We start from the raw sequence: 15355 nt of genomic DNA, 5'->3' as shown, positions 1-15355 counted from the left end.
CCAGCAGTTGGAGTCTGTGGCCCACATTCTGAATGGCTGTAATTCTCTTAAAGATCTGTACATCGCACGTCAGGATAGACCAGTGGACTTCATAACAGCTCAACTTCCATATGTAAAGAACAAATTCATCCATTAAGTACTCTATAGTCAGACCTAAGTGGTTTAATGTAGCATCTGAGATCTTTGAAGGAGTTGCTAATACACCAGATATCATTTGTATTTCTCAGAGTCAGAAATGGATCATAATATATGAAATATCATGTGCATTTGATCTGTATTTGGAGGAGTCTTATACATCAAACATTTTAAGTGTTATTATTATTGAAAGTTTAGGACTTAAATGCCAAATGGGTGGGGTTTTTTTAGAAATATTTTGTGTGTGTGTGTTCTGTTACAATTAATTTAGGAACTTTGTTCTATATTTACGTTAAGCAATTTGTGTTTATGTGCTTAGTTGTAATTCATTTAAGAACCACAGGGGTCAGTAGCAACAAATTAGTTAAATTTGTTAATGTGCGTAACCATTAGAGTGAGAGAGTTAAGTGGTGTCACGGTACAGTCTATGGAGCTATTATAGTGTCACCAGAACCTGAACCTGAAATCATTATTACTTGAAAAAACAGTCTGTAAAATCCTCGCAGGTATGCAAAAATTCGAGTTAAAATTCAGGTTCAGGTCGAAATTCAGGTTCGGGTCGCAATTCAGGTTCGGGTCGCAATTCAGGTTCGGGTCAAAATTCAGGTTCGGGTCGTAATTCAGGTTCGGGTCGAAATTCAGGTTCGGGTTGTAATTCAGGTTCAGGTCGAAATTCAGGTTCGGGTTGAAATTCAGGTTCAGGTTGAAATGCGGTTCATCCGGGATACGTAGGATGAGCAAACAAACTCAGAGCTAATCGAACTGCATCTGGCCAATCACAAAACATATCAGAGGTCATTAAGAGGCGCGTCTTTCTGCTAAATTTCCTGTAAGAGTGCGGTCCCTGTTTGGCGTGTAAGTAGCATGTAAGCAGCACGAAAGTGACCACTGTGCCACCCAGAAATGGCACCTTGTGGCAGCTGCCACATAATCGTGGCACTTAGTGTGACCAGTGCTGCGTGACTGTGGTCTCCGTTGTCCAGAAACGCCGCCTGCCTCTGCTGACAGACATCTAAAGACTCTTGGGTGACTCTGCGTATCGGCCACTCGCTTAAAATCACCCCGACGAGCTCCGAATCGCCATTTGTTGAAATGAAGATGGTTCATAACTTTTGTTTAAAAATTATGTTGAGTGAAATACTAGCCGACATCCAGCTAGACAGCTCTATATTACTAGTTCAGAATACTGTTTAGCGATAACGTCGAATTAAGATTATAGGAGGGTACGTGAATCTACAGTGGTAGACCGTTAACGACAGCACTAAATTTAAAGGGTTTATTATTATAGATGTATGGTTATCAGTGAATGTTCCTACACGCCGTCAGCGTCATTTAAACCTCTGCGAGCGAATGGCATCGCATTTAGTATTTGTGCAATTTGTAGTATATTTCGCTTTGTATTGGTTTATATTGTTAGTCTAGATTACGTCTGTTACGACCCCACGATGTCATGGGTCTAGGTTTGGGGTGTGGGGTAGTAGCATGTGCGTAGTGGACAAGATGAAATTAAAGAAGAACGCGAAAACCAGACGGATACGTAAGAAAACGCTTTACTGCAGAGTGGTAATGGGTAGAAGAGCCTTTTCTACGCAGCAAAACACTGAACAGACACGTACGTACAAAAATACACGATTGACCATAAACCAACCAAGGAAAGGAGCAGTAGACGGCACCAAAGAAAAGAAACAAACAAAATATACTACACTAAGTTAACAAAGCAAGACTCACACCTTACTAACATAAATAAAGAAAATATATCTACGACGATAATCTCAAACAAATATACATACACGGTGCCCGCCTCTATACTGGTGTTTCTTATAAAATATCCCTGCATGGGTGTCTATATAATTGTGCACATGCTACTACGTTCTTACTCCATGGTGGCGATTTTCACAACGCTATTCATGACAAAAGCTATCGCACAAACCCTCAACTCTCACATGAGAATCATGAGCTACAGTTTCTCAAAAGTCACACACAACCGTAAAGGCAATAAATGCTCGCGTCGCCTCCCGGCAACTTCCAGCAACTCCGTCATGCAGATTATGAAGCCGAATATCCTCCCCCTCATCCAAATCACGATCTTCGATTGGCCGACATAATCCACCCGTACCGAGGCAATCCACCTGTTAAACCAAAATTAACCGAAAGAGAAAACAACCTCCCCAAAATCCACAGTTCACGTAACACCGCAGCATCAGCCATCAACCACCGAGCGGCTACTGCCACTCATTGTCTACCACTAATCTAAATTCGACATTATCGTTAAAGAGTATGTGTTCTGTATGAGAGTATGTGGTGTGTGCATGGGCAGTGGCGTGCACAGACATTTTGGGGGGCAAGTGCTGGGGGGAAGGGGGGGGCACTTTTTAGCGCACGTGGAACAATTCATTATAAAAAAATTACAAGCGCATGTTGAATGAAATTTGACTTTTATTAGTAACATTCTCTAAACGTGAGTTTTCAATGGAAAAAGTCACACCGCCAACTGATAAAATCCATATCCAATATTAACTATAGTCATTGTCCTTCAGTTAACTTCTGTTTACCCTCCACTGTCTGCAGGCATTGTTGCATATATTTTGCAATTAGTAAATCAATATAGGCTTACAATTAAGACAGTAAAAAGACCAAAAAGTACGAGAATGAGTTATAGGCTACTGACTGTTGTCATTACACGAATGCAGATGGACATTTTTCACAGGTAATGGGGAACTTCCCGTTTCTTCTTTCACAAACGAATGTGTTAATTTATGTTGCCTAACAAAACGTATACAACAGAAAACGTTCAGCTTAACACATAGATTTGCAAACTCTACCTTAATTATTTGTATGTGGTCGTCCTCACGTTATCTATCACTGATTTGGGCTAGTGCGACTAGTTTATCAGGTGACCATCGGCTAAAAATGCTTAGTAGTTTGGTGCTGTATGAGACATTTTACTGCACAACAAAATGATTTCACGTTGGGCTTAGAGGACAAACGGTACGATTTGACTTGATGTGTATGTGACCTGGCTGGTGGGGACGGGAGAAGAAGTCTATGTGAGCGTGTGTGCTGTGCTGAAGACGCTTCCTTCCACTCGCTGAACTGAACTGCTGCTGCAGCGCATCTGATGTTAAAGGAAGAGAGAGGTCGGGTGTGTGCGAGGTGGTGGCGCATTTCAGGGCATTGTTTTTAATCGCTCAGGTTTTCAAAAGATCATTTCAAACCGACCTCAGTAAAATGATAATAATAAAAAACGAAGTTTCAAAAGGGCACTTTCGTTGATAAAGGGCAGAGTTGGGGTCTAATTGTGCACGCCACTGTGCATGGGTAAGTTTGAGTGTTTTCGTGTTTATCTGTACTCGTTCTCTGGTATGTTCGCTTTAGTCATCCGTGTAGCGGACCACTTGGATTAATCACACAAACAATGCTCGGAGCTTCGACTGGTGTATCTTTATTCTCTCCTCCTTTCGCCACTGACATTTGACACCGTGAAAACTACAAAATGTGGCAAAAAATAAAAAATAAACACAAATGCCCTAGCACCATACCTCATAGATAATGTGTAGAACAGGGTCCAAACTTTAAATGCGTCACTCCTAGCAAACTTGCACATGAACTCAACTTTATGTTATGAGCCGCAGCTCTTACTGAAAACAAAACAACAATCACATCTCCCTTCGTTTCAAATTAAATAAATCACTCTTTTGGATTAATACAATTTTTCTTCCTACCTCCTTCTGCTTCCAAGGGCGCTAAGTTTGAACTTTGTTTTACATTTGACATACAACAACACAAAAAAACGAAGCCAACTACAGTAAAATATCTTCCACAAGTGTCAACAAGGAATATAACAAGTAATTCGTTTGTTCTTGTGTTTTTTCAAACTCTGGAGCAACGTACATCGAACGCGCACAGAAGAACTCGCGCTGAAGAGCTCGCGCTGAAAGTCTCGTGCCGAAAGTTTAGTTCAGCGATAACAGGAGGTAGCAGAATAATCAAATATTCAATAATAAACAAATAAATAAACATAAGGCTGTCATTTACAATCCGTGTTGTGTCGCTGTAGTGGTTTGTGGTGTCGTCTAGTTTAGTCATGCTTCATCATGATCGTGCTGTCCGTGTGTCTTCTATTATATTAACGTAGTTAATTTAATGTTAAATGTGAAACCCCTTATATAAAATGCTCTTCTCATCAAGTGTCCTCCCACTGATAACACTTCACCCCCACGTCACAACATAAAACAGATTTATTACAGATTGTTCATCAGTGAACGTTCATCACGCCATCAGCGTCATTTAAACCACTGCGAGCGAGTGGCATCGCATTTGTAGTATTCGTAAAAATGAAGATGGTTTATATTTTTTGTTTGTTAATTTATGTTGGGTGAACGATTCGGAGCTGACCGACAGCTCCAAACTACGAGTTCAGGATGCTGTTTAACGATTATGTCGGGAGCCGCTCGGCTGACAATCTAGACTAACAATATAAACCAATACAAAGCGAAATATACTACAAATTGCACAAATACTAAATGCGATGCCATTCGCTCGCAGAGGTTTAAATGACGCTGATGGCGTGTAGGAACATTCACTGATAACCATACAACTATAATAATAAACCCTTTAAATTTAGTGCTGTCGTTAACGGTCTACCACTGTAGATTCACGTACCCTCCTATAATCTTAATTCGACGTTATCGCTAAACAGTATTCTGAACTAGTAATATAGAGCTGTCTAGCTGGATGTCGGCTAGTATTTCACTCAACATAATTTTTAAACAAAAGTTATGAACCATCTTCATTTCAACAAATGGCGATTCGGAGCTCGTCGGGATGATTTTAAGCGAGTGGCCGATACGCAGAGTCACCCAAGAGTCTTTAGATGTCTGTCAGCAGAGGCAGGCGGCGTTTCTGGACAACGGAGACCACAGTCACGCAGCACTGGTCACACTAAGTGCCACGATTATGTGGCAGCTGCCACAAGGTGCCATTTCTGGGTGGCACAGTGGTCACTTTCGTGCTGCTTACATGCTACTTACACGCCAAACAGGGACCGCACTCTTACAGGAAATTTAGCAGAAAGACCGCCTCTTAATGACCTCTGATATGTTTTGTGATTGGCCAGATGCAGTTCGATTAGCTCTGAGTTTGTTTGCTCATCCTACGTATCCCGGATGAACCGCATTTCAACCTGAACCTGAATTTCAACCCGAACCTGAATTTCGACCTGAACCTGAATTACAACCCGAACCTGAATTTCGACCCGAACCTGAATTACGACCCGAACCTGAATTTTGACCCGAACCTGAATTGCGACCCGAACCTGAATTGCGACCCGAACCTGAATTTCGACCTGAACCTGAATTTTAACTCGAATTTTTGCATACCTGCGAGGATTTTACAGACTGTTTTTTCAAGTAATAATGATTTCAGGTTCAGGTTCTGGTGACACTATAATAGCTCCATAACAGTCCCTGACCCCTCCCTTTGGGCATGTTTGTGTGTGGTTTCATCCATCTATGTCAATGTACATTGTTGTTAATAAATGTCATGTTTTTGACACCCTTGGTCACCTACCACGCGTTACAAATGGAAATTAAGTGAATATGACATAAAGCGAATATGATATTAAGCCTTAAAAAAAAAAAAACCAAGACCTCTTTTTTGTTCAGCAAATATTTGAATTGTGGGCAATCAAACTGAGCGTCATGTCGTTCACTGTGAATAAAGCAAGGTGAAAAAAGTGTACTTAAAGGTTTTTAAAACTTTTCAAGCACAGGTAACACGTGCTCGCTCCACTACAAAGTAGATTTGCTTTCTTACTGAGCTCAGAACTAGTGATACCAGCTATTACTGACGGAGTTGAACAAAACATAGTCAGGGTTGCCAACTCTCGCATGACACACGCATTTGACCGTTTTCACACGCTCTCACGCCACACTTCCGATATCTCACGCCGAAAAAAAATATCCAGTTTATTTACCTCAGATCCACATATATGATTCAATACGTTACTAGTTCGCTAGCTCTGGCGCCATCCAACGGCGATATAACACTGAATCTATTTTACGTTCGCCACCCCCCCCCCCCCCCTCAACAAAATACACTCGCCACCGGCTCCAGGTTAAAATCTCACTCCAAGCGAATGTCAAAAGTTGGCAACCCTGCAAACTACAATACCAGCAAATGACTCAACACGTTCCTGCCATAGGAAAGATGCCAACTTCCTGAACTGCAATGTCACGAAAGAGTCGTGTGATCATCTTTAGAGTGGCCATTTACAGGAAACAAACAACACTCCTGTAAATGTCATCAGTTTGCCAATTCTTGTAATTATAATACAATACTTGTGTATGGGAACATTTTTTATAACTGTTTACATACCTTTCTGGCTTAAGTACAAAGGTATTTGTTTTGCAATTGTGACGTGCGGAGGAGGCAGGCACGGTGACAACAGCAACGGTGCAACATACAACTTTTAATTGACAAATAACGTGTAGCTCTGTGCGGTAGCACAAGCACATATAACAGACACTTACACAGGCACGAACTTTAGACAAAGACGAGCACGAGACATTGCGGGAACGCACATTAAATAGGTGCTGAACACATTCCCCAGTGATCACGAGACAAGGCACAGGTGAAACTAACGAACACGCTCACAAACAACCCACACCCACAGAACTACAAACATGGACATAACTGCACGCAAACGACATAACAACACGCCCACAAGGGTTCCGGAGCTGTAGCCGTGACAGCTATGCTCAGACTTCATTTATTTCCTTTATTTATTACACAAGCAACGCAAACTAAAAGGCATGAATTCAGTAGCCAAAAGGCCATGTAACGTTTACCAGAAGCAGGGGTGATGCAATTGCAAATAAACAAATATTTATTACATGGAGAGTGACAAAACACTAGAATGAAACCCAGAATAGAGATAGGAACTTTTGTCTTGCCAAAATCTGACTTTTCTGTGTTCATTAAATGATCAATGTTTCTGCAGTAAAGCAAATTTATTTTCGTAAAATAAATCTCATTTGGGAGGGCTTCAGCTTTCATATGAGTCATTTCTAAAACCAATCGATGAATTTAAAGTCAGGTTATAAGTTTTTGTTTCCACAACATGGATAAGCAACAGAACTCATGTCAGGGACTGTATGTAAAATATTTGCAAAAATTAAACATTATATCTACATTATGTCTATTCTGGAGAAATCAGTTAAGAGTCTAGGTAGGTGGTACACCGCAGCACTGAAAGACAAAGAGCAGGTTGTAGAGTGAAGGAAGGAATTGGGTGAGGCTATTAATAGTATCGATAAGTCCTTTTTGCCAGGTAAATAATAGTTGTGGTGTTTGCAGTTTGGATTGTTGCCTCGTCTAAGGTGACCACTGACAGTGTATGATATTCCAATGACTGAAGTTGAGAGGCTAGAAAGGATTGTTAATAAGGTTATAAGAAAATGGCTTGGGGTTCCACATTGTCTTAGTAGTGTGGCATGGTTTGGGAGAGGAGTACTAGAACTGCCACTAACAAGCTTAGTTGAGGAGTTTAAATGTGCCAAGGTAGGCAGAGAAATGTTGTTGATGGGGTCGAAAGATGCACTGATCAAAGCAGCGGCACCAGTGACACATACAGGAAGAAAGTGGAATTCCCAAGAGGCAACTCAGGCAGCAAAGAGGGCATTGGAGCATAGAGATGTTGTAGGGCAGGTGCAAAATGGGAGGGCAGGACTAGGGTCAGGTGATACATGGAGGGCATTCAGCAAGGCCACATCTCCTGAGAGAAGGCGAATGGTGACTGGTTTTATTCGAGAGCAGGAGGAGGAAGTAAGACGGGCAAAAGCTGCAGGACAGAGTGAGCAGGGACAGTGGATGAAATGGGAAAGTGTGGAGAAGAGGAGAATCACCTGGCGAGAGTTGTGGGCATTGGATGCGAGCCGTATAAAATTTCTTGTGGGAGCTACTTATGATGTGCTTCCAACTCCACAAAACCTTGGGCAGTGGTTAGGTGAGGATCCAACTTGTAAGCTATGTGCAGGAAGTGGTACATTGAAGCACATCCTGTTGGCATGCAAGGTGAATTTGTCACAGGGACGTTACACATGGAGGCATAATCAGGTACTCAAATCATTGGCAGGTGCACTGGATAAGAAGCGGTTGGAAGTTAATGGCACGCCAGTTGCTAGTTCCAATATAGTAATTAGGTTTGTGTGTGAGGGGCAGCGTAGCAAGGAGCCAGCACAGTCTTCAAAGGTTGGCGGTAAGTGGGCTGATGCAAGAGATTGGAAGCTGTTGGTTGATTGGAAGGCTGTAAATTACAGGTCCCAGAGTATATCGTAGTCACAACCTTGAGGCCAGATGTTGTGTTGTACTCTGAAAGTAAGCGGATAGTGTATTTCATAGAGCTAACTGTTCCATTTGAAGATGAAGTTGATGCAGCATATGAAAGGAAAAGGTTGAAGTATGCAGATTTGGTGGCTGAGGTAAGAGGGGGCTGGCAAGCATATATTAGACCTGTAGAGGTAGGGGCTAGTGGTTTTGTGGCGAAGTCTACCACACGACTGCTGGCTGAGTTTGAATTTAGAGGCTGTGTGATGAGAGCAGTGGTAAAGGAGTTGTCAGCGGTAGCTGAGAGATCTAGTCAGTGGGTGTGGCTAAGAAGGGCTGAGGTTAGGTGGGGTAAGGATAGTACTTGAAGAGATAAATTGTTTGGTGTGTGTGATGTTGGGATATGGGATAAGGGGAGCAAGGTTGTTAGTAGATGCCTTACACAACAGAGCATGCGGTAGCAAAATCTTGTGATGGGCTACATTGTGAGCTTGGAGGGGGGTGGGTCTGGGACGCCTGACTCCACTGATGAGCCTTCTGGAGGTGTTGGGGGCTCAATTCATCGAAACACCAACGAAGGGAGGTGCCTTCCTGATGACCCCAATGAAAAGCTTGCAAGGTATTGTGTGTGTCCATGTCACTTTGTTTTGAAGGTCAGTCCAGATTTGTGTGGTGGTCTGAGTACTTGACAGTTGAGGCAATGGACCATGAACATGTTGCGCTTTGCTTCTGGATCCTTGTCGAGCCAGTATCAGATTGTAGCTGCTGCTGTGTTCTGTTCAAGCAACTAGTGTGTACATAGGGTGTGAGAAATCTATCTTGTCATCGCAGTAGTTTCTTAGTAGTACTGGGTAGTTGAGACGATGGGTAATGAGCATAGTAGTAGGGTATTATTAGATCATAGTGGTTGGTTGGTTAATACATCCTAGCCAAGCCTTTTGCATGATTCCAGATGTTAGGTGCAGGATTTTATCATCTTCCTGTATTATGTTACTTAGGTTGAGCTTGTTAATTAGTATAGAGCATTCCTATGACTGCTAAACCGATTTGTGGATTAGCAACATATTATGTTAATTAGGCCATGATATGACATGCAGTTCAAAGTACATGTTTTATGGCGCACTGGAGCCAATGCCCATTCCAAAAGAGTTGGAAAGACCTATTCTTTATCAATTATAAATGTTTGTAGAATATAAAATGTCATGCAGCTGCCATTACAATATTCTCAGTCCATAATAAAAACCCACATGCTTGATGACCCTTGGTCTTTTGAGCAGTATAAATAGACTGTTTTTCAGAACCTGTAGGGGTTTTTCACTAGTAAGTCAAGGGAAGGCATAAGATTTTAATACTTTGTGTTCTGTGTCAACTTTGTGTTGGAGACCTGCTAATCACATGATACAGATTTTTTTTTTTCTGATTTAAATTTCAAGAGAAGTCAAGAGAAGACATAGCATAGAAGCATAGAAGCATAGATTTTTATGCTTTGTGTTCTGTGTCAACTTTGTGTGCCTTAGCTGGAGACCTGCTCGTCACATGATACAGGTGATCATAATCCCTTCTTTTTAAATTCCTGACTTAAATTTGTTGTTCATATAATTGAGCATTAACAATTAAAGAACTGAAATTATGATTTTTGCTAATTCCCATTTTAGATCGACACTACAGTTGTATTCTATTGGTTTTCCAAAGCAAGAATCATGTTTAGCAGCACAAAACCTAGATAACAAATGATAGATAACAATTAACCATTTCAGATTTTGTGAAGAACGTTGAAGATCTACTAGGAAACATCTAATTCATTCATTCATTTATTCATAACTGGATTGATGGATTCATTGGAAGATGTAGAGCAAAGGTAAGGTGCAATCAGTCCATAAGCTAAAAAAATACATTTTCAGTTTTTGATTGCTGTACATTAATTTTTTTCCTCTATTGTTAAAGAAAACATGGTCCCTTAGAAAATGACGGCATGCTCCAGACCTACATGCAAATAGAAGTTCGGCCTCTCATTGAGTTAATCGACTCTCTGAGGAAGCTCGGTATAGAGAAGGACCTTGCTCTGCCCTCTATTGCTGTGGTTGGAGACCAGAGTTCTGGAAAAAGTTCAGTTCTCGAGGCACTGTCTGGGGTAGCTCTACCGAGAGGCAGTGGTAAACTATATATTCTCATCACTCTATATGATCAAAAAAAAAAAAAAAAAGTCTTACATTTTGATGGTCAGAATATTGGCACTGTCCCTGGTTTAAAGTGCTAGCATTTGGTGACTGATTACATGTATCCTATGACATTTTATATTATATAATATAGAAGCCATAATATATATATTTTCATTTTCATTTTCAGGTATTGTCACACGCTGCCCTCTGGAGCTTAAACTCCGGAAGCAGAAACTAAGGCAATGGGAGGGGAAGATCTCATTTAAAAATCATTCTGAGACGTTCTACGATCCCTCACAGGTAGAGGAGCTGGTCCGAGCAGGCAAGTCCCTATGTGCCCTATATCAACTTATACACCACAAAGTAACTTTTTTTTCAATGACACAAAAAAACTTTTGTGTAGTTTTCTACATGTAGCACTTTTGGGGGATTTCCTCCACAGCACAGAACATCCTGGCTGGAGATGGCGTAGGCATCTGTGATGACTTGATCACATTAGAAATATCATCTCCTGATGTGTGTGACCTCACACTGATTGATCTCCCTGGTATAACCAGAGTTCCTGTGAAAGGTCAACCTGACAACATTGGAGATCAGGTGAGTGGAAGATCAGGGATATCTGCAGAATGACCTTGGTTGATTTGAAATACTAGATGTTATCAGGCATTATATTTGACTTATTTATCAGAATACCACACTGCATTGAAATATCACTTATTATATAAATTATGCTTTTATTTGTAGATCCGTCGTCTTATTTTGAAATTCATAACCAAAAGAGAAACCATTAATTTGGTTGTGGTCCCTTGCAATGTTGACATAGCAACAACAGAAGCACTAAGAATGGCACAGGAAGTGGACCCTGAAGGAAACAGGACCCTGGGTATTTAAAATATATGCTCCAACTGCAAGGCAAAGGTGGTTTTATATCCGAATGATAAATTTTACAGAAAGCAAACTGAGATCTAAAATGCACTTCTATTGCAGCAATACTTACAAAACCAGATCTGATTGACAAAGGGGCTGAGACTGATGTGTTAAGGGTCCTCCAGGGCAAAGTGATTCCACTCAGTAAAGGTTACATCATTGTACGATGCCGAGGTCAGCAGGATATCAATGATAACATCTCTTTGGCTGAAGCCATGAAGTTTGAGAGAGACTTCTTTAAGAACCACAGATACTTTAGGTACTACGTTATATCATGTGACGGGCTCAGGCACCTTGGTTCATTTGACATTTTAGGTGAAATTTAGATGAAACCTAATGTACAGTGTTATCAAACCAAACTTTGATATCTCAGCTCTCTCTTGGATGAAGATAAGGCTAGCACACATTGCTTGGGAATAAAGCTTACCCGAAACTTGGTGCAACACATCAAGGCAAGCATGATCTTGTTCTTTGTGAAGTTGGCTAAGATGAGATCTGAGGTCTCTTTTGCTGGTAAACTAAACAAAATGCTTTCTCTCTTACAGAAATCACTTCCATATTTGGCAGATCAAATTCACAGCTTACTATGTGATCTACATAATAAGCTTAAGAAATATCAAGATGGCCCTCCATTAGACCGTGAAATGATGGGACCATTTTTGAGCCAGGTAGCTTATATATACAATAAAATAATTCATCTTGTCTTTAGAACAGAATCAGCATTAATTCACATGCACAACAGGAACCTTTTAATCAATTTTGAAAACATTTCTGAATCAGTTGAATAACTGCATGACTGTTACATTTTAGTTTAGCTACTACATACCTGAATATAAGTTTCAAGTTATAAGTTGTTTTTTCTTGGCCTTTATTTAGGTTATAAATGAATTTAGTGATAAACTCAGTGAGTTGAGTAGAACAGGAGAATCAAAGGACAAAAACCTGTATGGACACCTACGCCCAGTCTTTAAACAATGGGATGGATACTTAAGGACCAGCAAAATATCATGTAAGACCTGCAATCTTAGTGATTAAGTATGAACAACATTTCAGTATAATAACTGTAATGTGTTATTCAAATGTAAAGTGTGTCTGGTTTGGAAAACTCGGTTCACTAGACTAAATGTTGTACTTCACAGAGATACACAGTTCTTGCACTCAGACTAATCATTTGATTTTGCTCTGTGGTGGACTCTGAATGAAGTCAAATACAAAGTGGAGACAATGATCAGAGAGTATGATAAACAGCACCGTGGACGGGAGCTGATAACCTTTAATGACTTCTGTGCTTTGGAGCGTGTCATCAAAAAACAAGTGGATGCACTGGAAGAACCAGCAATGGACACACTGAAACTGATCAGAGGTCTGCTACATCAGTACACACTACGTTTGAATTTCAGTAATTCACTTGTGTCAGAGAATTCATTTTTTTGTATTGACAAATTTGATTTTCAGAGGTAATTCAAAATGAGTTTAAGAAAATCTGTGAAATATCTTTTGAAAACTACCCTCATCTGAGGTACCTTGTGATGGTAAGTACATAAACCTTATACTGCTTAAAACTGAATTTTTTCAATGAATGGACAACTTGGCCTTATATAACCATTAGTTCTACTCTTTTAATGTGTTAGACAATGATCGATAATATTCAATCAAAGCAAGAAGTCCGAGTGGAGACCAGGATCAAAGAGTTCATTCAGATGGAGCAGCTGATTTTCACTCAGGACAGCATTTTACAGCAGAAACTCAGCAACTCCAAGATCTCAGAGATGGTTCAGGAAGATATGACCAACGAGGCTGTCCATGATGATGCAGCAAGTTGGTTTATGACGCTTGATAGCAGGAAACTCATTCCAGAAAAGCTTATCCTGTACTATGAGGTTGGTTCGTCACCTTATACTGAATTATAACCTGCAAAATATGAATCCACTCTGAGGATATAATTAAATGTTTAATTACATAAAACATGTGATGGGATAAGACAGGAGATGACTGTGAGCAGTAAAATTACTATGGATGTGTATGTAAATTACTGCTGACTTTATGTTTATACTACCTCACTGTGCTTAACTAGGGTTTGGCTCATGTACCAGGTCACGCCATTGTAAAATACCTCATTAATCATTACACCTACTTTTGGGCTAGCGACAGGTTTATTAATTTTTTTATTTATATGTCCACAGCTCTCATTGAACACAAAACTCTAGGTCTAGTGGTTAGGGACCTGGTCTTGTGATCAGAGGGTTGTGGGTTTGATTCCCAGCTAGGCTGTGACTGAAGGCACTTAACCACAAAAGCTCCCTGGGTGCCCACTGCTCTGGGCATGTGTGTACTCACAGCCCCCTAGTGATTACTGGTGTGTGTATGTGTGTTCTCACTACATGGATGGCAAATGGGTGACTTAAGGAGAAGTTTCATCACAGTGGGTATTTTAATCTTCTTAGATTGTCTACCAGAGGCTGTCAGACTACATTCCAATGCTGCTCCTCCTCTTCATGCTGAAGGACGCAGCTAAAATGCTGCGTAATCAGATGGTGGACCTGAGGAATGATGCTGATGTTGTTAAACTACTGAGTGAAGATTCTGAAAGGGGGTGCAGGAGGGCAGACCTGCTTCAGCGCATAGAACGTCTAAAAGAAGCTCAATCCAGAATAAGCAGCGTACTCTAAGGGCCTAATGGCAGAGATATGGTAGTACTGAATATATTATGTAAATTGTTCTCTGTATAAATGTCTGGTTCTAAGCATTTGTGAACTTGATCATATATGGTTTTGTGTGTATGTAAATGTGCGTTTGCATGAATAAGTACATTCTTATTAATGCCATGGTACTAATTTGCATGGATGCAGCTTTTCCATTAACACCATCAAGTCTTGTAAATAATTTATTAAATAAATATTTGATGCTAGTGTACTATGTATAAGAATCACAAATTATTAACAGTAAGGCATTGTGCTTTCTTACACATTTGCCAGAAACCCTGTATGATAATACTGAACACAACAATCCTATAAAAATATGGCAGAATTTTCCCTCTAGAATTATTGGCACCCTTGTTAAAGATAATCAAAAAAGAGCTAAGAAATGGTTTTTCATTATCAGCTTGATCAAATTCTGAGAGATGTCTAACAGCAGCGGTTACCAACCACCGGGCCGCGGACCGGTACCAGTCCGTGGGTTATTTGGTACCGGGCCACACAGAAAAAAATATATATATTTTATCGACGATCAGAGTCTGAGTGATGTTTTATTTTGAAAAATAAAAAATTTGGGGGATTCTCTCCCAATTACATCGATCAGTGCATCTGGTGAGTTTTATTTTTATGCAGATTTTATGCCGTATCATTTGATTTTGTCGTATTTACCCCCCACACTTAAAGGCCGGTCCATGAAAATATTGTCTGACGTGTCACGGTACAGGGGGCTCTCCCTGCTGGTCACCCCATTCATGGCGGCAGTTCTCCTGTTGTTGTTGTATTGTGTTTCTCCCTCGGGTGGGCGGGGCCTATTAGCAAGGCAACTGACAATCGTTTGTCTGTCTATATATGTCTTGTCCAGTTGTACCAGTTGACTGATGGTTATTATATCCTTAATTTGGATCGTGTCACAGGTTTTTGGTTTGTGCACCTTATTAATTAAAACCTCTTTTTTTCCCCCGAGACTTGGCCTGATCGCTTCCTTTTTATTTCACACTCCCTTCCCATCACAACATGTAAGTGGTCCGTGGCGCAAAAAAGGTTGGGGATTGTTGTCTAACAGTACAAATGAAATAAAAGCATGAATGTATGAATAAATTAAATAAATAGAAA

The 15355-nt window shown here is 40.5% G+C and overlaps 1 protein-coding gene across 2 annotated transcripts; it reads left to right on the top strand.

Annotated features, from left to right (window-relative positions):
• The first annotated feature begins 8336 nt into the window (after positions 1–8336).
• On the top strand, positions 8337–14504 carry LOC143484137 (interferon-induced GTP-binding protein Mx3-like). Of its 2 annotated transcripts, none has more exons than XM_076982683.1 (15): positions 8337–8392; positions 9894–10005; positions 10218–10318; positions 10405–10613; positions 10807–10941; positions 11062–11216; positions 11364–11502; positions 11607–11805; positions 11920–11998; positions 12092–12214; positions 12423–12555; positions 12751–12909; positions 13002–13078; positions 13178–13426; positions 13991–14504. In XM_076982683.1, exons 3-15 carry the CDS (start codon positions 10290–10292, stop codon positions 14213–14215), a joined length of 1911 nt encoding a protein of 636 aa, XP_076838798.1. In that variant the 5' UTR covers positions 8337–8392; positions 9894–10005; positions 10218–10289; the 3' UTR covers positions 14216–14504. The 2 variants fall into 2 exon arrangements, with proteins under 2 accessions (XP_076838798.1, XP_076838799.1); XM_076982684.1 differs by having other exon boundaries at positions 8345–8392; positions 9899–10005.
• The last annotated feature ends 851 nt before the right edge of the window (positions 14505–15355 follow it).

This window comes from Brachyhypopomus gauderio, chromosome 20, assembly GCF_052324685.1.
Source record: "Brachyhypopomus gauderio isolate BG-103 chromosome 20, BGAUD_0.2, whole genome shotgun sequence".
In the NCBI taxonomy this organism is placed as follows: Eukaryota; Metazoa; Chordata; class Actinopteri; order Gymnotiformes; family Hypopomidae; genus Brachyhypopomus; species Brachyhypopomus gauderio.
The sequence above is the reverse complement of the archived record's forward strand: the minus strand, read 5'-3'. Positions and strand labels throughout refer to the sequence as shown.